Below are 22,541 nucleotides of genomic sequence, written 5' to 3' on the forward strand. Positions count from 1 at the left end.
CCAGAAATATATGGGTTTCTCTTTCTCTTTTTAAAGATATATTCCACGTCTCTCTCATGTTCATGGTTTTCTTTTACTTTCTTGATCACATGTGGCATTTATAGTAGCTACATAAGAGACAAAAATTATTTCCTTCTCCCTGGGGGTCACAGTCTACCAGTGCCTGTTGTTCAATGTCTGAAAACCATTATTTTGTGGGGCCGTTTTTTTAAAACTCCTGTTTTAGGAGTGAGAGTAAACCTGATTACTTTTGCTTTCTCTTGGCCCGAAGTGGAAGCCTATTTATTTATTTATAAAAGTCCTCCAAGTGATTCTAATGTGTAGCCAACTTTGAGACCTAGTGGATTAGAAGCTTTGATTTTCTTAAAAGAAAAATTCCTTCCAGACAGGACACATTTTTTTCTGAGCTGATTAGTCTTGATGAATTTGAAAGCTTGTGTCCCAAAGTGCTACACTGTAGTTAGCTAATATCAAAGAAACTTTTCACTAAAAGAAATGTCCAATATTACTTGGCAAAAAAAACTGAGAAACCATTATTCTGTGGAACGAAGTTTCACATGGAGACATTTAAACTGAAGTATCCAATCATAAGGTGACACAAAGTAATGTTCTAAAGCATGGAGGTAGGTATAATGATGTGAAAAAATAATCTTCCTGAGGCCAAAGGAAACAGAAAACCACTTATAGAAACCAGAAAAAACATGTCCAATAGGAACAATATAGGTAACCATCACTTTTTAAAAATCAAATATTCACAGAATTTTACCAGTGTAACTTTCAAAATCATGAAACTTGTAAGCAAATAAAAAGGCACAAATACAAATAAATAAAACTTCACTTAGTAAAAAATAAACAAGATTCTCTTCAGCAAATTTCATTAGTTCTATGTAGAGGTTTCTTCCCATCTGTCCAGATACCCTTTTGAAACTTACCCTTTTCCAAGTAAGAACGTGGAGCCCATGGCGGGTCCTCTTCAGCATAAGGATCACTATACTCAACCACAGCTGCTTCTTCCTCTTCATAATCTTCTGGGGGAGGAGGAGGTGGGGGAGACTCATCAAAGACTGGTTCTTCCACAGGTGGCGGTGGAGGTGGTGTATCTGAAACTAAGAACGTATCAGGCTGACAACAAAACTATACATTATGTGAAGTTCAGTATTTCCCATCCAAGCTTCTAGGTTCATGGAATACAAACCTAGACTTGAAAATATTCTTTCAAAAAATGAGTGAGCAAGAAGTCTTCCCACCAACTATAATGTTCTAGAGCTCCAAGTATGGTGTTCTCCCTCTCTTGCCCTTGGATTAGTGCTAATGGATACTGAATAAAGTTGAGACAAAATAATTATTAACTGAGCCTCTGGAACCTGTTTATTGTAATACAAATCCTCTTTTCAAAGAGATCAGTATGACCGGGTGCAGTGGCTTGCACCTGTAATCCCAGCACTTTGGAAGGCCGAGGTAGGTGGATCACCTGTGGTCAGGAGTTCGAAATCAGCCTGAGCAACGTGGTGAAACCCTGTCTCTACTAAAAATACAAAAATTAGCTGCACGTGGTGGCAGGTGCCTGTAATCCCAGCTATTCGGGAGGCCAAGGCACGAGAATTGCTTGAACAGGCAAGATGGAGGTTGCAGTGAGCTGAGATCACGCCACTCCAACCTGGGCCACAGAGCAAGACTGCATCTCAAAAACAACAGAACAAACAAAAAAAACAGAGAGCAGTACAATATAGCTGAGCTTTACAATGTTTTCTAGGAAACGTTATCAGAAATACAATAAAACCATATTTCACAGATTTTTAAAATCTTTTTTCACTTAAATTAGAATGAATCTAGGGAATAATAAAATTTTAGTAATCCACTACTTTCTTCTTACTGAATTTTTCTAATAACCAAATTCAAGAGGAAAAAAATCATCAACAAACTTGGTTAACTTCACCTATGAAGATGTTTACTTATAGAATTTGTTCTAGTTCAGACTAATTTATCATTTAGAATTTCTTCAGGCTAAATTTCCAAGTGTACTAGCAGAGTAACTGAAAATGTCTCCCATGGAGATCTGCTTCCACAGCTCAGATACCAATATACAGTAACATCAAAAAGATTATCTTCAAACTCAGAGACCTTAACCTTTCAAAATGGTTGGTACGTACTTCAGCACAGCTGAACACAATGAAATGAATAAACCTGTGTTTATCAGCTCCTCAGGTTTAATGAACAGCACTAATTCTTATTTATGAGGTACCAGTGATCCTCTGAGCAATCCTATTTATTTAGTATTTTCTACTGTAAGTCTACTAATTGAATTAAATGGGTTTTTGAAGACTGCTGATGCCTGGTGGGAGGCAGCCACATCAACACCATGCTCTGTCTTATCTCAGTATTCTTCCCATCTGCTGTGCCCCTCTATACTGATCTACTTTATAAACTTTAAAACTACAGTCATTAAACAGAATGCCTTTCATCCTAATAGTTTTTATTAACAAACAAAAGATATAGATATGTGATTTACTATATACTTGAGTGAAAAAGCAATTTATCCCATTTCCATTTGTAAGATAAAAAGACGGACTTTAAACAGTTGCACAGAACCACAGATCCAAAGGAACTTTCAAAACAATCACCTTGAGAAATGACACTACAAAATCACTCAAAGATGCTGCCATTGTTCATTTTTACTTTTCTTGTAACTGCCAGTTTAATAAGCTACCACATTTGACTTAAAAAGTGCCACGTTCAGCTAGCCGTTTGTAATGCAGTATTTCATTTCATCTTTACAGTGGGAAGTGGTGTTTTTAATTTTATAGATGTGGAGACTGGCTTTCCAAGATTAAGTATTCCAACAGAAAGTAAGTGAAAAAAATTCCAATGCCTGTTATCTTAAAAGTTACACTACTATGGGATGAGATAAATTCAAAAACTTTCCAGTCATGCTTCATTAGTATTTATTCAACAAACATTAACTAATATGACTAGATATTATGCTCAGTACTGAGAAATGGGCAGTGGGCAGAAGTCATGGAGACATGAACAACGAAACCTTCATTTGCAATTGAGTGTAGTGTGTGTTTTAAAGTACTATAGGAACACACAGCATAAACCACACTTGTTATGTGGGTCAGGAAAGACTTCCTGAAACCTGAAGAATGAGTAATCGTTAATGGGGAGGAAGGGGGAGGGTAGGATGGCGTAGAGATAGACATTTCATCTCAGATATAAAGAACAAAACAAGGCCACACGGGAAGGCTCATGCCTGTAATCTCAGCACTTTGGGAGGCTGAGCCAGGTGGATCACTTGACCAGCCTGGCCAATATGGTGCAACCCAATCTTTACTAAAAATACAAAAATTAGCTGCATGTGGTGGTGCACACGTGTAATCCCAGCTACTCTCGAAGCCGAGGCAGGAGAATAACTTTTAACCCGGGAAGGGGATGTGGCAGTGAGTTGAGACTGCACCATGGAGTGTCAGAGTGTGACACACACACCACACACACACACAGAGCAAAACAAAGCAAGAAACTTTCTGTAAGAACTGTCCGAAGTTCAGTAGCCAGAGGCATGAGGAAGCTGAAGAGAGTGAGGCAGGAAGGGCCTTACAGCAGTTTGGACTCTATCCAAAGAGCCAAAGGGAGCCACAGAAAGATTTTAAGGGGAATAACAGGGTCGTAGCTGTACTTCTTACTCCAGTATAACTGGGTCACTACAACTGGTTCCAAATTATTCCAGACTTCTTCCAAACATCAAACTTAATGCAGAGTAAATATCTGCTACCATGGAATATCTTCAAAACAACATACCTGGAAAGCTTTGAAGATAATTCCAAAAGAAAGATACGTATCTTTCCAAAGTGAATGTTTTTAAAGAGTTTAAAGACTTAAACAGTATTTGAATGTGTAAGTGCTGCCATATCTGTAAACTTAGTCACAGCACACCTCATACACAATTTTTTAATACATTGTGTACATGAAGAACATATATGACTGCAGGAAGAGATGAAAAAGAAGATCCAAAAGGCAATCAACTGTGATAGGGTGGTCAAATTTTAGGGAATGACTTTTTAAAATACAGGTAGTGATACTTTGATAATGCTTTGCAATGATCTATTTAAGACATTTCTAAGTCTTTAATTGGTACTTGTGCACTTTAATATTAGATTAAAACAGTATTTAGGTTTGGTTCATGAAACACTTTGCTGTTTCTACAAAGCTTGCAACTTTCACTGGTGACTGGCAAAAAACAGTGACATCCTGCTTGAAATCCTATTCAACTTTCAAGTCTCACTTTCTGCTAAGAAAATAACTACTTAGTTGCTATACAAACATTCATGTTTCATTAATGGATTAGTCTTCAATGTCAGTTTCAAAATCTGGCCTTTACTCCAAAAGCTGCTCAGAACCACTTTGTTCAGAATAAATGACAACATCTCACAGAACATGCAGTAGCAACTGATTGGGAGAATTCTCTAAGGTGTAAGGTTCATCATAATAGTAAAAACAGAAAAAATTCCCAGGGTATTATTCAAGTGACCACCTTCATTAATTATTGTGATTAAACTGGATTTGTGATGGGAGAAAATTCTCTTTTACTGTAATGACATTTACTTAGACTTTCTACCTTGTATATAGTATGTAGAATGGAACCAGGTTTGGAAAGTCCGTCAATTCTGGTACTGTAAATTCTTTTCTACTTCATACTTACCCTGTTTAGATGTAGCAGACATTTTTTTTTTTTTTTTTTTTTTTTTCTGAGAGGGAGTTTAGCTCTTGTTACCCAGGCTGGAGTGCAATGGCGCAATCCTGGCTCACCGCAACCTCCGCCTCCTGGGTTCAAGCAATTCTCCTGCCTCAGCCTCCCGAGCAGCTGGGACTACAGGCGTGCACCACCACGCCCAGCTAATTTTTGTATTTTTAGTAGAGATGGGGTTTCACGATGTTGACCAGGATGGTCTCGATCTCTTGACCTCGTGATCCACCCGCCTCGGCCTCCCAAAGTGCTGGGATTACAGGCATGAGCCACCGCGCCCGGCTGTAGCAGACATTTTTTAAAACCTGGGAACATGACCTTGTATCCCACATTTGACCTCACTAGCCTGGCAGAGGATCACACTATGGCTGTGCTGGGCACATGCTGAACTATTAATAGTTGAATCTTGCTGAGAGGCAGTTTTCTCCCCAACCCATGTGGGTCACACCCAAGCTAAAGAAAAAGTGGGCCCCAAATTGCATAATTTAAAACATATGAAATACACCTAATTATACGTGAACATAGCTCTGACATTTAACAAAGCATCTTACGAAATCACAGTGTGGTAAACATTACAGATGTTCATGGAGTACCTTCTAATAAACAAAAGTAAGTAAAATATGCTATTTTCAGAAATTAGCAAATAGAGATGCAAAGGCACGTGAAAGACACTGAGCTCTCAGGCCAATAAGACTAAGTTATTAGTTAAAATACAACCACATCTAGAAGTTAAAATACAAAAACATCTAGAAGAATGTGCTGATAAAAGGGGGGCATTTAGCTACAGAGGCAGAAAAATGGGGGAACCAAAAGTGCCTGCTATGTATGTGTCAGATGCTTTTCCCAGTGCTGGGGAAACAGCTGACAAGCAAAACAGACAAAAATTCTTGCTCTCATAGAGCTTACATTCTGGTATTGGCAGTGCCCATTTCCAAAGAAGCAGGAGACCTAAGCCACCGATTATAAATATTTCTATCTCACCAGTAAGGTCATCTATCCTTGTTATATATACACTGGACTACTCTGGTCTGATGACATGAGATCTTTAATTAATATTCTCCTAGCTGAGAGTCATGCATATCATGCAACCTTATGATTGTGACATGGCCCTGCACAAAGACTGCCCACACAAAGAGGATTCGTCCATCATACAGACTATATTTTCACTGGCCTCTGTGACAGCGATTCCTCACTGAATGTTGATACAGGTCTCCTGATTTGTCATCAGTCTTCTAGAAGACTCAAGGTATCAACAAAATTGGTTACCTGATTCTGCATGGCTCAACACTAGACCACAGGCCAAGGAAAATTCATTGCCAACCTATGAGGCCTCTTGGGAGACAGACTGGCAGCTTGGTCTTCTGAGCCCTACCACGCATGGCCCTTTTGATATCTGGAATCACAAAACTGAAGGAAGATTCTCAGGCCACCTATAATACCCCTAAAACTCCAGTGATAAGAACTAGACTACCACTTATCTGAGCAACTCAGAGAAATAGGATATCCAGTGGTTAAAGAATATCACCTCAGTTGGATGTGATCTTTCTTTTCTTACGTGTGCCTTATTATATATTTGTCTTACCTTTACTACTAGATTTTAGGTTATTTAAAAGTAGAAACTTCCTCTATTTTATCTCCACGTCATTCAGACAGTGACTTGTTCATAATATTCAAATGTTTGAAGTATGAGCAAATGAATGACTATCCAGTCAATCACAGATAAATGACATTTTATGCCTGTAATCTGATCTACAGCATAAAGAAGACATAAACTTACTATTTTCTTGGACTCTGGCCACAAATCCCATTAAAGGTAACTGAGGAGTTACCTGTAGGATGGAGGGAGGAGGAGGAGCAAGAGATACTGCAAAAACAAAAAAGGTGTGGAGGATAAGGGATAAGGGCAAGTTACATTAAAAGGAAAGGATAATACAATAAAATGAATACATAAAGGAGGGAAACTACTATTCACAAACATTTTACTAGTGATTTTAAGGATCCCCTGTTGAGGGACAACTCATTAACATATAAAACTAGGTATTGGAATTTTAGTAAGTTTTTGAAAATTACAGCAGGAAGCATTTATCATACATAGATATGTTAAGTATATATAACAATCTATATATAACATCTAATTGATCTTTTTAATATCATAACATCATGCCTTCTCAAGGAAAGAATTTCTGTAGATTACCATGATGTGGTTTTCTGAATTTTACCTTGGAAGGTTACAAGTTTAAATGTTTGTCAATACAGGAGAGAAAAAAATATTATATGCCAACACTCTAAATGTATACTTCTTATTACTCTAATAATAGGCAAGTTCACTGGTTCTTTATTCATTAATTAGACAAATATTTACTGACTTCCTACTAAATGGCAAACACCTGCTAGGAAAATAGTATCAAAACCATCCTCTGAGACTCAAGTGCTATGACATTATAATTTTTCATAATCCCAACTCACTGGTACATTTCCTCCCTGATCATATAGAAAAGTGCTGGCCTTGTGGAAGACAGTGTGGCAATTCCTCAAGGACCTAGAAATAGAAATTCCATTTGACCCAGCAATCCCATTACTGGGTATATATCCAAAGGATTGTAAATCGTTCTACTATAAGGACACATGTACATGAACATTCATTGCAGCACTGTTTACAATAGCAAAGACCTGAAACCAACCCAAATGCCCATCAATGATAGACTGGACAGGGAAAATGTGGCACATATATACCATGGAATATTATGCAGCCATCAAAGACGATGAGTTTGTGTCCTTTGTAGGGACATGGATGAACCTGGAAACCATCATTCTCAGCAAACTGACACAAGAACAGAAAATCAAACACCACATGTTCTCACTCATAGGTGGGTATTGAACAATGAGAACACATGGACACAGGGGAGGGGAGCACTACACACTGGGGTTTGTAAGGGGTAAATAGGGGAGGGACTGTGGGGGGTGGAGAGTTGGGAAGAGAGCGCGTAGGGAGAAATGCCAGATATAGGTGATGCGGAGGAAGGCAGCACATCACACTGCCATGTGTGCACCTATGCAACAATCTTGCATGTTCTTCACATGTACCCCAAAACCGAAAAAGCAATAAAAATAAAAAAATAAAAAGAAAAGAAAAAAAAGTGCTAGCCTTAATCAATATCATTTCACTCTCCTTCCCAAGGTGTCTTCCTCTGTACTTCAATCACCTGGCACAGTGTCCAGAACTAGTAAGCAGTCAACAAATGTTTAACATATATAAATGCATGAATAAGCCAGGTATGCATGGAAACTAAAGAGGAAAAAAAAAAGATGACAGTTACAGTTTCCTTTAGAATGGGTACAAATGGATTATCTTACAAAGAAAAAATGCCTCTATTAGCGCCAAAATACAGTTAAGACTAATAAAACTAAAAGGATGAACATGTCTCTGCTCTCAAGGAGATCACATTCTATTGAAAATAGAAGTAAAATGACCTCTCAGCAGGGACTTGAAGAAAGGAGTCTGCCAAGCTGACAGGGGTTGAGAAAGATAATGAAGTTGAGAGAATCAAGTGAGGGCAAAGACTCAGAGGCATAAAACAGCATAACCAGTTCACAGGACCAGGAATGTTTCCATATGGCTAGGAAAAGATACCCGAAGAGACAGCAAAACACCCAGAAATATCAATGGAGGATATGAAATAGGGAAGGCTCTTACATGTCTGGTAAAAGAGTGCTTAGTGGAAAAGAGGTTGGACTTTAAAGTCACCCAACCTCAAATCTCTGATCTATCATTTTCCGGCTGTTTGGATAGCTAGTCAATTAACTTCTTCAGGCCTATTCCATAACTGTGATATGAAAACAAGTTAATGCAACCTACTTCAAACAGTGGCTGCAAAGATTAAAAAAACAAACAAACAAAACACAGTGGCTGTGGAAAGCCTAACCCAGTTCCTGGCACATAATAAATCAAGGCAGTTTCCAGAAAAGAAAAGGAGGGAACTCTAAAATGTGGGAAGAGAGTACTTGGCAACTAATGACTTGGCGAGCACATCAAGGAGAGCAACAACAGCTGAAGGTCATTCTTAGAGTTTTACCCTTCATAACTACGAAGATGGAGATGCCATTAACTACATTAAGCCTGGTAGGTAGTACTGGGAAAGAAATGGGCTGGTAAACAAGTAAGTCAGGGAGAGATACTGATATGATACATTTGGGTTGAGATTATGCAAAATATCTAGAATTGACGCTATGGATAGATGCAGGGAGAACATATAAATGCACAGACAAGAGTTAAGCAGATAATATTGAGTATCTAGATGCAAAGAACAGGAGTATAACCTTAGAAATTGGTACCTTTCTTTAAAAGACACCTTTGGTTAGGTTTTTTCCTAAAGTCAAAATTCCTGGCAGTAAATCCTTGACTTGTGTGTTTGCTTCCCACTCAGAGGCTCAGAACAACTGTTAATGTTTATAATACCCTGTTTCCAAAGGTAAGCAGAAGACAATGAAAAAAGAAGGTAGCACAGACAAGAAAGATAAAACTGAGAAACAGGAGCAGACAGCAACTGGCACCAGAAGAGTAGAGACAAGGCACATGTTCACATCAAAGATGAAATGCTCCTGTTCACTTGGCATATATCCTAACCTTCTGCCTAACACAGAAGTGGGAAATTTCCCACTTCAGTCACTGTTTCTCTACAAAATATTTAAAAAATGACCTTTAGGTACTCCGCTAAAAAAGAATGATCAGGTGCTTAACCTACAGCAGTCTTTTTGTAGGTAGATTGAGGGGGGTTTTTTTGTTTGTTTTTAAGATGAATATGCTTGTTTCTTTTCCACTTCTGAAAGTGAAAAATCAAGCCATAGTGGTTTTAAGAAGTCCATTGGCAGCCAGGCACAGTGGCTCATGCCTATAATCCCAGCACTTTGGGAGGCCGAGGCAGGCGGATCATCTGAGGTCAGGAGTTCAAGACCAGCCTGACCAACATGGTGAAACCCTGTTTCTACTAAAAATAAAATAACTAGCTGGGCATGGTGGCGCCTGTAATCTCAGCTACTCAGGAGCCTGAGGCAGGATAATCGCTTGAACCCGGGAAGCAGGGGTTGCAGTGAGCTGAGATCACGCCATTGGACTCTAGCCTGGGCAACAAGAGCAAACTCTATCTCAAAAAAAAAAAAAAAAAAAAAAGACATCCACCAGCAGCAGCCAGGGAAAGATAAATCCCAGTTCTTCCTTAAAAGAATGACTTGGTAACAAGTTAGATTTTTTCAAAGCTAGTCTAAGGCATGGTCAAAAATTTAGTTCCATCTGGGGTTACAAAGGTCATCCCAAATTCTACTTTTCTCCCGGGAAAACCTTTAACAACGTGGTCCAAATTAATTTAGATACCACAACATTTTTTTTTTGGACCGTGTAAGAGTTCATCTGACTATAATGTCTGTCAGCCAGAATATACTGTCTTTCTTGAAGACGAGCTGAAAACAAACCATTCTAAGAGAATTAAAGCAGAATTTTGAGCAAAGAACTGTTGCAAAATTCACTTCTAATCCTAGTCATTTTGTGAATAGCCAAGAGCAGGAAATAAACTTGTTTTCATTCCATTTAGCTAAAATGATTCCTCATAAGACAAGACCCTTTCCCAATCACCACCAAAAAGTGTCTAAACTTAGATTCTGTTACATAATTTGCCTTCTTTTATTATTTTTTTCTCATTTCTTTTTTTTAGTCAGGGTCTTGCTCTGTTGCCAGGCTGGAGTACAGTGGCACGATCTCGGCTCCAACTTCCACATTCAAGTGATTCTCTTGCCTCAGCCTCCTGAGTAGCTAGGATTACAGGCACCTGCCACCACGCCCCGCTAATTTTTGTATTTGTAGTAGAGACGGGGTTTCAATATGTTAGCCAGGCTGGTCTCAATCTCTTGATCTCGTGATCCGCCCACCTTGGCCTCCCAAAGTGCTGGGATTAGAGGCATAAGTCACCACGCCCAGCCCTATAATTTTCACAATATACAAGAATGAAGTTAATATAAAGACAGGCTCACCAAGTGACTGGAACTTATAGAGAGATTGTAAGTAGAACAGCTATGAGAATTACAGCTGTGTGCACAAAGCAACATTTAGATACAAACAGTAAACGGCTTTCCAAGCAAACCAAACTTAAATGAGTCTATGCTGATGAAATATACAGACTTTCCAAGTATAATCTTCCTGGTTATTTATTAAGACCTTTGAAGCATTACTGAAGCTTGTATTTTAAATGCCTAATTCAAAAAGGTTGGAAAAATAAAATTAATCTTTTATATCTTATTTTTACAGCTTTATAAATACTCTCAGAATATTAGGCAAAATAAGAACTCTAAATACTACTTCTAAAGCCATTACTGAACATCACGTTTAGAGGGCATATACATGTTATATAGCCCATTGAAGTTTATATAGCCCATGTAAGTATATAGCCCATGCAAGTAGTATTTTATAAACATGAACACCAACTTAGAACAAGAGGTATGTAAAAGTGAATTTAGGCTGGACGTCATGGCTCACACCTGTAATCCCAGCACCTTGGGAGGCCGAGGCAGGTGGATGACTTGAGGTCAGGAGTTGGAGACCAGCCTGGACAATCTGGTGAAACCCTGTCTCTTTAAAATAAAAAAAATGAGCCAGGTGTGGTCTGTAGTCCCAGCTACTCGGGAGGCTGAGGCAGGAGAATCACCTGAACCCAGGAGGTTGAGGTTGCAGTGAACGGAGATTGCTCCACGCCGGTGGTGGGGGGGGGAAGCTTCCTGCTCCTGCTCCTTATTTATGCTTTGCTAAAGCCCCATCACATCAGTATCTTCTGGACATTTTGGACATTTATGGTGATGCTATAACTTCACTAATCATTTAGAGAATACATGATATGGCATTTATTTTGCAATAGCACCATCCCAACATTGTTTTCTATTTTTTTAGTGGCTTTTAATACTATTCAGGAGTTATTAAGCCTGACATTTTCTCTTTGTGAAATGGTATACCCATTCAGAAACTGCTATATCTCACAGAGCTATATACAGATACATCTCTTGGAACCAATATTCACTTTATGAACCAGATTTTTTCAAAAGCTTTTAAGAAAATATGAGCAGTAAAATACAGGCTACTTTCTACTAAAGGCTTCAATACTTACATGCTACATTATTGATTCCATAACAAACAAGGTTTATGTAAGTATATGTATAAATAATTACATGCAGATATACATATATTCTTGACCACCAAGGTGCTTCTTATTTACATTTAAAGACTGTTAACTCAGCCCTATGTGTTTCTATGACCCCCCTTTCTACTGGCAAGATGAATGATAAATTGGTATTCCTATTTCATTGACTGGATTAGATTAAGAAACAATGAGAACCAAAGAGATTTCAGTTATGCCCTGATCAAAGGGTTCTTTCAATAACTTGATTCTGAAATAATCTCATTGAAAAATGATTATTGTGCTCCTAAGACTTAGCACTAGACACTGGGTGTTTGATATTTTAACTTCTGTTATAATTGCCCCTTTTCAAACTCAGATCAAATTGTACGTTAACAAATATAGTATCAACACTGCTAGATTTACACCTTACAGAACCCCACTGAATTTATATTCACATGAATCCCTTCCCAGATTGTCAGCTCACTTCTTCAGAAGCATGCAACCATGGCAAGATGCCAATCACACACACACAAAAAAGCTCATAAAACACTTTTGTTTTTTTCTTTTTTTTTTTTTGTTAAATCAGAGAATTAGCTACTTGAGAAAGCACAACAAATATTCTCATTGGAAATATGGGAAAAAAAACAGGGACAATCCCAGGGCCTGTGGGAGTAATACAGGAGACTTACATAATTTTTCTTTTTTGAGACAGAGTCTCACTCTCTTGCCCAGGCTGAAGTAGAGTGGCACAAACTCAGCTCACTGAAACTTCCACCTCGTAGGCTCAAGTGATCCTGTCTCAGCCTCTTGAGTAGCTGGGACTGCAGGCACCTGCCACAGTACTTGGCTCATAAATAATATTCTAATGAATATTTTTTAAAATGCAACTAACAGCCTTAGAACACTGATTTACAAAGCATTAAGTCTTGCAAAAAGAGCCTTTCCAAGAAAATGGTTTAGTTAAAAAAAATTCAGTTTGGAAAAAGTACTCTGATTAACCAACTAACAATGCTGTGGTCACCTGCTTTAAACAGTTACCAAATCCCTGGAGATGCAAAGCAGAACTTAATAGAGCAGAGTGCAGAAAAACAAAAAAAGCGCAACTACACTGCCTCACACATTACGCAGAAAGCCTAACAATCCCAATTCACCTTATTTCCATGAGTGAGAAAAATACTTTCATTAAAATCATTCCACAAAGTGGGGATATTTTTACTATAACACTGACTTTTCAAGCATGTGAAAATCAGATTTACAAAAAAACTACTGAAATACATGTTTTAAAATATATTTAAATACGTGCTTAAACAGCCTTCAAATAAATTCTACCTACAGAGTTCTCATAGGACTATTTTGGAGCATATGCGAACAAAGCATGAAAATTCCAGTATAGGCAGGGTGCAGTGGCTCATGCCTGTAATCCCAGCACTTTGGGAAGGCCAAGGTGGGTGGATAACTCGAAGTCAGAAGTTCAAGACCAGTCTGGCCAAGATGGTGAAACCCTGTCTCTTCTAAAAGTACAAAAAGTAGCTGGGCGTGGTGGCAGGTGCCTGTAATCCCTGCTACTTGGGAGGCTAAGGATGGAGAACCATTTGAACCCGGGAGGTGGAGGTTGCAGTGAGTCGAGATCACACTACTGCACTCCAGTCTGGGTGACAGAGCAAGACTCTGCCTCAAAAAGCAAAAAAAAAAATAGCCAGGAGTGGTGGTGGGTACCTGTAATCTCAGCTACTTGGGAGGCAGAGGCAGGAGAATCACTTGAACCAGGAAGCGGAGGGTGCAGTAAGCCAAGATTGTGCCACTGCTAGGCTGGGCAACAAAGCCAGACTCCATTAAAAAAAAAAAAAAAAAAAAGGCCAGGCACAGTGGCACACATGTGTAATCCCAGCACTTTGGGAGGCCAAGGTGGGTGGATTACGAGATCAGGAGTTCAAGATCAACCCGACCAATGTGGTGAAACCCCATCTCTACTAAAAATACAAAAATGAGCCAGACAATGTGGCACATGCCTGTAATCCCAGCTACTCGGGAGGCTGAGGCAGGAAAATCACTTGAACCCAAGAGATGCAGGATGCAGTAAGCCAAGATCGCACCACTGCATTCCAGCCTGGGCAACAGAGTGAGACTAAGTCTCAAAAAACAAAATAAAAAAAACAGAAAGAACATGGAACTTAAGAGTCAGAAAATATAAGTTCAAATCCTAACTTGACCATCACTTCAGCCTCATTTTCCTCACCTATAAGATATACACCAATCTTATTTTGTACATGATTCTAAGAATCAAATTAGATATTAAAACATTATTTAAATTAAGTGTTTATGTAGGAGAATTGAATTTCTTCTGCAAGACTCATTCAAAGAATATCACTACAGGTTGTAGCCACAGAGAGAAACTGCAGCTCCATAAAATTCAAGGCTTATCAAAGATGGAATGAGCTGAACCCAGTATCAGAGGTGTTCACACATAGGCTTACTGGCTTCTTGGCAAAAATACAGAAAAACGCAGTAAGTTGACATACCATGTCCACGATAGTCATGGTGTCTAATATCTGTTCTTGCCCTCTCTGGGAAGTAAATAATAATTATGTACAGCATTAAATTTATTCCAGATTAACCATTCTGTATGCATGATACAACTGATTATCTAGTGTAATTATTAGATCTGATTCAATTTACCCAACTCCCAGTTTTTCCACAGTGGTTTGGTATGAGAATTGAATAAGCTAGTATAATTGCCTAGCAAAAAGTAGCTTTTCACAAAAAAGCTTCTATTTTCCTTTGCCACTTCTAAATTCTGTTCACGTGCACTCAACTTTCACTGTTTGTTATTTATACAGCAAGGATGTCTGATTAAAAAAGGAAATATCATTCACTATGTTATTTTAAAAAGCAAATAACCACTAAAATATCAAAAAAAAAACTGCTCAGAAAAATTAAGTTCTGTGACTTTACAAGGAAATCATGTACTGATTTCTTTTTACAGAATTGAAAGATACAATATTAGCAACCTACAATTTATTCATTCTCCCATTCATTCAACAAATGGTACTAACCACCCACCATGCAGTATTTGTTTGTAATTAAGGATTTTTTTATAGTTGAAGGTTTTAAATTAGATATATTCTGCAGAATGCAAAAAAAAAAAAAAAAAATCTAACCTGGATTCTGGCTATAAAAAGGTCCTCCATTCATCTGATTCTGAAGGCTTGTTTGTGAAGTAATGGAAGGAGGACGTCTATAGGGCAGGGAGCCCCCTATTGTTGGGGGAGTATGACGAGAGGCAGGCCTATTCATGCTGTAAAACTGTACAGGATGACCTGAAAAAGAGATAGAACATAAATCTGCCATTAAAATAAAATTATCTCAGATAATTAAATATTTTATGTACAATGCCTAAATCTTTATTTTTTTTATTTTTATTTTCATTTTGAGACGGAATCTCGCTCTTCTTGTCCAGGCTGGAGTGCAATGTCACAAACACGGCTCACTGAAAGCTCCACCTCCTGGGTTCAAGCAATTCTCCTACCTCAGCCTCCCAAGTAGCTGGGATTACACATGCCCACCACCACACCCAGCCAGTTTTTTGTTTTTTTTTTTTTTGTACTATTTTAGTAGAAACTGGGTTTCACCATGTTGGCCAGACTGGTCTCAAATTCCTGACCTTAGGTGATCCACCTACCTCAGCCTCCCAAAGTGCTGGGATTACAGGTGTGAGCCACCACCCCTAGCCCAATGCCTAAATCTTGATAATTAAAAATAACAGCCAGTTTAACTGGAGTCTGAAACACATAATGCAAGGTGAGTTATTGTTCACTGGTATTATATGAGAGTAGGAAAGCAGAAAAGCAAATTAAAATATGATTAAGTTTAGAAAGCTATGTTTAAATAGTTTACGAATTAGGGCTGGGTGCAGTGGTTAATGCCTGTAATCCTAGCATTTGGGGAGGTCAAGGTAGGCAGATCACTTGAGGTCAGGAGTTGAGACCAGGCCAAAATGGTGAGACCCCTTCTCAACTAAAAATGCAAAAAATTATCCAGGCATGGTGGCATGCACCTGTAATTCCAGCTACTTGGGAGTTTGAGGCATGAGAATTCCTTGAACCTAGGAGGCGGAGGTTACAGTGAGCAGAGATTGTGCCACTGCACTCCAGCCTGGGTGACAGAGTGAGACTCCGTCTAAAAATACATAAATAACAGTTTGCTAATTAACATTATTTCATTAAATTAAAAATCTCATGGAGTTTCAAAATCATCACAGTTAATTAAAATTTATCTACCCCACCCCCAAAATATAGCCACTAAACACTGAACACTAAAGTCAACGAGACTGACATTTCAGAAAACAAAAGAAAAAATGTCTGACACATAGTCTTATTTCAAAATAATAAATAATAATATAACGTAGCAAAAAAAGTTTCTTTAAAGGAAAATAAGCTACTTCAACAAAAGGTTAAATGATGTAATTCCAAATCAAACATTTCTTTCATTTAATCAAAAAATCTACCACAAAAGCTACATTATATCTTACTATTAAAATCTAAAACAATTTACAATCATGAAAATAACTAAGATATAAAAAGAGGGTCAAAATATATCTCATTTTTAATATCATCCCTAAGTTCATACATAGTTATCATCAATTTCACTATATTTTGCTCTTGTGAGAGTTCTTCCACAGCTAATGTCAATTGGAGACACGATTCCATAATCCATCAATTTCCTAATAATCCACTTCCTAAACTTTACCTTAACTCTCATTTACATCCGGCTGGGAACTTTTTCCTTACAGACAGAGTACTATAGCACCCAGGAGAAAGCACACCAGCAGACAAGGGAGAAGGGAAGGGCAAGAGGGAAGAGGAGGGGGAGAAATAAGTAGGTGGAGAAGAAAGGGAAAAAGGGAGGGGAAACTAGAGGAGGAGGAGGAGAAGAAGAGGGTGGAAGAGGGAAAGAGGACAGAGGAAGGAAAAGGAAAGGGGAAAGAGAAAGGGAGGAGAGAAGTGAAAAAGAAAAAAAACACTTTTGCTAAACCCAACAGGAAGCCAGAGTGCAAAAGAATCCACTGAAGCATTTCATAGAGGTCATCCTACTGGAGAAGAGAGTAGAGTAGAGGAGGTGGCACTGGGGGAACAGATGATACCTGGCACACTCATCTACCCATCTGTGCCTGAGGTTACCCTGAAATATTTTAAATTCTAAAATAAACTACTTGAAACACAGTGAGATAAGACTTATGTAATATAGACTTTGATGAACACTTGTTTGATTTGTTCAAATCTTCATGATCAAACAATGCAGTCATATCCTCTTCCAGGCTTCATATTTTAGTTGAGTCTTACCGTCTTTGTTCTACTTTAATATGAGACTCTCTTCCTGGTAATTTTAATTAAAAGTATTAGAGGAAAAAAACACTTTGAAAATTTTTATCTTGTTTATGATTATAAAATGGTTTGACATGACTAAAATTACTCCATAAGTTTATCAAGCTTAGATTCATATGGAGCCATATAAAGATTTTAAGGCAGGCATTCCCAAACTACGGCCCGAGGGCCATATGCGGCACCCTGAGGCCATTTATCCGGCCCCCCGACGCACTTCAGGAAGGGGCACCTCTTTCATTGGTGGTCAGTGAGAGGAGCAGAGTATGCGGCGACCCTCCAATGGTCTGAGGGACAGTGAACTGGTCCCCTGTGTAAAAAGTTTGGGGACACCTGTTTTAAGGGCACTCAAGGCTGGTTATAACACTTAATCATCCTACATGTGTATCAAAAACCTACAATTCAATGGTGTTACATAAAATCTTAAGCACTCAAGCACTTAAACAGAATCCACGATCAATTGAGAAGCCTCTGTAACCACGGTAAAAATGAAAACGTATAAACTATGATTTAAAAGGCATATATAATTATTTGAACCACTGAATACAATTATTAGCATTTCAGTAATTATACAACAAAGTAATACAAACTTAGATCACAAGTTAAAAACATCTAACAATTAACATCATTATGAATTTTATATAGTTAGATCCAGTCTAAAACCTCACACGGGCAGGGTGCGGTGGCTCAGTCTGTAATCCCAGCACTTTGGGAAGCAAAGGAGGGCAGGTCATGAGGTCAAGAGATTGAGACCATCCTGGCCAACATGGTGAAACCCCGTCTCTACTAAAAATACAAAAATTAGCTGGGTGTGGTGACATGCACCTGTAGTCCCAGCTACTCAGGAGGCTGGGGCAGGAGAATCACTTGAACCTGGGAGTCAGAGGTTGCAGTGAGCCGAGACTGAGCCACTGCACTCAAGCCTGGTGACAGAGTGAGACTCCATCTCAAAAAACCACCACCACCAAAATAAAATCTCCTATGTTGTAACTTTGCAGTGATTCAAAGACATTACCTTAAAAAGACACTATTGACACACTGGTAATGAGAGATTTACCATTTGGGGTTTTAAAAACTATAAATCTAATTATCATAAACCTAACGATAAAATCTAAAACTAAAAACTTCTAGAAGAAAACACAGAACAAAATATGACTTCAGATAGAGATCTTACATACACCACCAAAGCACAATTCATTAAAATTGAAAATAACACTTAATCAAAATGAAGAATTTATGCTATCTGAAAAATAACATCAAGAAAAAAGTGAACAGGCTGGGTCCAGTGGCTTATGCCTGTAATCCCAGCACTTTGGGAGGCCAAGGCAGGTGGATCACCTGAGGTCAGTAGTTTGAGACCAACCTGACCAACATGGCGAAACCCCATCTCTACTAAAAATACAAAACTTAGCCGGGTATGGTTGTGGGTCCCTGTAATACCAGCTACTTGAACCTGGGAAGCAGAGGTTGTAGTGAGCCAAGATCGCACCATTGCACTCCTGTCTGGATGCCAAGAGAGAAACTCTACCCCTCTCCCACATCAAAAATAATAATAATAAATAAATAAGCAAACAGGCCAGGTGCGGTGGCTCATGCCTGTAATCCCAGCACTTTGGGAAGCAAAGGAGGGCAGATCATGAGGTCAAGAGATTGAGACCATCCTGGCCAACATGGTGAAACCCCGTCCCTACTAAAAATACAAAAATTAGCTGGACGTGGTGGCACACACCTGTCCCAGCTACTCAGGAAGCTGAGGTAAGAAAATCACTTGAACCTGGGAGGCAGAGGCTGCAGTGAGCCGAGATTACGCCAATGCACTCCAGCCTGGTGACAGGGCAAGACTCCATCTCAAAAAAAAAAAAAAAAAAAAACCTATATGTACACAAAATAAAACCTGTATGTACATGTTTATGGCAACTTTATTCATAAGCACTAAAAACTGGAAAAATCTAAATGTCCAGGGATAAACAAACTGTGGGACATCCTTAATACTTAAACATGCAACAACATGGGTAACTCTAAAATGCATCTGACCAAAAGAACAGACCAAAAATTCTACGTATCATATGCTTCCATTTTTGTGTTATTCATAAAAAGGCACAGCTTTAGAGACAAAAAGCACATCTACGGCTTACCAGGAGCTGGGAGTGGAAGGGAAGGACTGAATATAAAGGAGGCATGGAGGAAATTTTCATGATGATAGGACTGTTCTATATCATGACTGTGGTACATGACAGTATACCTTTGCCAAAACTCACAAATATGTATGGCATAATGGGTGAATATTACTGTACATATGTTATACCTTAATAAAAAGAAAAAAATTGCTTGGTGACTCCGATAATGTATAAAGGAGATTATACTGATAAAAATTATTAACAAGGCATTTACCTTTCTTTTTGTTTTAAAAACCACAGTTAATTATCCTCTCCCATACCAAATGTTTACTTAGTGAACACTGAGCCAGGCACTTGTTATTCAATTAATATTTGATTACTAAAATGTAAACTCTCTGTTAGGGGTGATTTGTCGTTTCTGATACCTTATCAAAGCAGGACCATAATGAGATTCCTATATTTAACTAGTTAGTCTGGCCTAACAGCTGCATCCAGATCAAAAAACAGCCCCATATTTACATTTATCCACTGTAGAAAGTTTTTCTTTAATACAGAAGGAATCCCATAAGATACCACGCAAAATCCATTTTGGCTAAAAGCATCTTTTAAAACATGTAAACATCTTATATATGTTTAACATGTATAACAGCAAAGTTGAAAATAAACGCTATGAAGTTTTTATTGGCAAGTGGAACACAAAGAAGATTGATATGCTTTGAATCTACGTCCCTGCCCAAATCTCATGTCAAACTGTAATCCCCAATGTTGGAGGTGGGGCCTGGTGAGAGATGAATGGATCACAGGGGCGGTTTCTCATGGTTGAACACCATCCTCCTTGGAGCTGTTCTTGCAATAATGAAATCTGGTTGTTTAAAAGTGTGTATGTAGCACCTCCTGCTTCATCCTCTTATTCCTACTCATGGCTTTCCACTCATGGCCCTAAGGCAAAGGGAAAACACACAGGCTTTATGGCTTTCCACTCATGGCCCTAAGGCAAAGGGAAAACACATAGGCTTTACAAAGGCTTACAGAGGCTTTCCACTTGTTGTATCAAATAGTTCCTATAAAATAAACCTTAGAATTATTGTAAAAGACTTTTGTTAATCACTTAACCTGTAATAAAAATACTTCTAATGACAATTTCCGAAAACTGTAGAGAAGGTAGCTCCATATTAAATTTTAAAATCTCTAATAAATGAAATTCAAGCAAGAAAAAACATGCATTTATACTACCCTGTTGGAAAAATGTATGGGAAATCTTACCTCGATTTTCTCAGGAAATTCTTATCTTTGGTCACAGGATACTTTCTAGTTAGTACATTATTCTTATGTTTTTTATTAATAGAAAGCACAACCAAACCAAACACAAACAAAAATCAGAGGTGGAAGTAATAGAATAGCCAGATGACTGGATCTGCCTGCCAGTGAACAAGAAAATACTTACCTGTAGGGGGAGTGGAAGAAACAACAGAGGGAGTTGGAGAAGTGAAGCCATCAGCCAGGGTCTGGGCACCCCCAGCAGCAGCGTCTGGGGCAGTGGCGGAAGGGACAGTAGCAGGAACAAGAGGGGCAGGGGCAGATGCAGAAGTAGCAGGAAGGGGAGGAGTGCCAGCAGAGCCAGCAGGGGCTGAGGGGAAAGAGGAGTAACAGGCAGCATTAATCAGGCAATCACATGAGGCAGGATTAGAAAAGATATTAGAGTATTTAATGTTAGATATTCAGTGTTTAACACTAACCAAAAGAATAGAGTTTAAAAAAAAAAGAATAAAACCTATGTTCAAGGATTACTATGTAAGCAGCAAATAATTCAAAATGCTCAGGGTAATGTACAGATTTTTTCAATTCATTAAAAACAAGCATTTCTTTTTATTTGAAAGCACGACTCTGAAAGAAAGGTGTTCCCTTTGTATTGTTATTTTTAGTATAACATTCTGTAACTAGTATACAAAATTAACTTAATACACTAAAAAACAACAGTTTTCCATTTTGAATTACACAAATCAGAAAACAGACATATTCTAGATATCGGGTAAAAAAATGAATTTAATTGGGTGCAGTGGCTCACGCCTGTAATCTCGGCACTTTGGGAGGCCGAGATAGGGGAATCACCAGGTCAAGAGATGAGATCATCCTGGCCAATATGGTGAAACCCTATCTCCACTAAAAATACAAAACTTAGTTGGGTGTGGTGGTACATGCCTATAGCCCCAGCTACTCGGAGGCTGATGCAGGAGAATTGCTTGAACCCAGGACTCAGAGATTGCAGTGAGTCAAGATCACGCCACTGCACTCCAGCTCTGTCTCATGGTGACAGAGCCAGACTCCGTCTCAAAAAAAAAAAAAAAAAAAAAAAAAAGAATTAAAAACACAAATCTTTGTATGATTTTTAAAGGGTATTATCTACTTGTTATTATCAGTAAATTAAGCATGTAACATTCTATTAATGTCTTTTGTGTCATGTTTTTAAAACTAAGTTTTAAGTGTGTATCTCCTCAAATCGAATAAGCAGATTTTTCGGTTTCAGAGAAAAGAGGGTAGCATTTTCAGAGACTACTAAATTCCAATACATCACTAAATTTAACTGTCAAAACTAATTTTTATATTTGCCCAATCTTTTGTTATTAATATGATTCTCACAGAGTCACCACAGTGTCCAAAGACTGCACTGTCATAACAGTAGCTGGAATTAAACATGTAACTCACACCAAAGTGTGATCTGAAACCTCAAGGCAGCAACTGAGCCATATCACCAAATGCATTAAAAAGTGCAAAGTGAACAAACACAAATCACCTGCATACAAATAACAAAGACTTCCCGACATTTACGATTCCTAAAAAAAAAAAATCCTGATTATGAAGAAAGCCCACAATAATTAAATCAAAAATTGAATAAAGTTCAGAAAAGTAAAGTGAAAATGAGGCACCATGAATGTTTTACCTGGAAAGACACTGGGAGGAGATGGAGTAGGAACAGCAATAGGAACCCCCACACTCCCACTTCCACTGTTCTCTCGACTGCTGCTCCGACTACTTGGGTGGCTCCCTCCACTACTCCCACTGCTGCTAAAGAAATAAGAGCCACCAAAACATGAGCATTTATAAAAAGTAAGAGATCATCAGCACTTCCCAACATTTTCTGAGATGAATG

General features: G+C 38.4%; 1 protein-coding gene across 37 annotated transcripts in view; it reads right to left on the reverse strand.

Moving 5' to 3' along the window:
- The window catches only part of ABI2 (abl interactor 2), a 118,012-nt gene that overhangs the window by 19,606 nt on the left and 75,865 nt on the right, over window positions 1–22,541 (reverse strand). For 7 of the 37 annotated variants that reach the window (XM_039470245.2, XM_039470241.2, XM_039470231.2 and 4 more), the window contains 5 exons: window positions 22,332–22,456; window positions 20,838–21,020; window positions 15,057–15,215; window positions 6,519–6,605; window positions 933–1,106 (listed from right to left, as the gene is read on the reverse strand). In XM_039470245.2, the coding sequence (XP_039326179.1) occupies window positions 933–1,106; window positions 6,519–6,605; window positions 15,057–15,215; window positions 20,838–21,020; window positions 22,332–22,456 (728 nt within the window). Of the gene's footprint in view, window positions 1–932; window positions 1,107–6,518; window positions 6,606–10,076; window positions 10,196–15,056; window positions 15,216–20,837; window positions 21,021–22,331; window positions 22,457–22,541 lie in introns of all 37 variants that reach the window. The other 30 variants (XM_039470261.2, XM_039470254.2, XM_039470247.2 and 27 more) reach the window with 8 other exon arrangements.

Source organism: Saimiri boliviensis, chromosome 5, assembly GCF_048565385.1.
Source record: "Saimiri boliviensis isolate mSaiBol1 chromosome 5, mSaiBol1.pri, whole genome shotgun sequence".
Lineage (NCBI taxonomy): Eukaryota > Metazoa > Chordata > Mammalia > Primates > Cebidae > Saimiri > Saimiri boliviensis.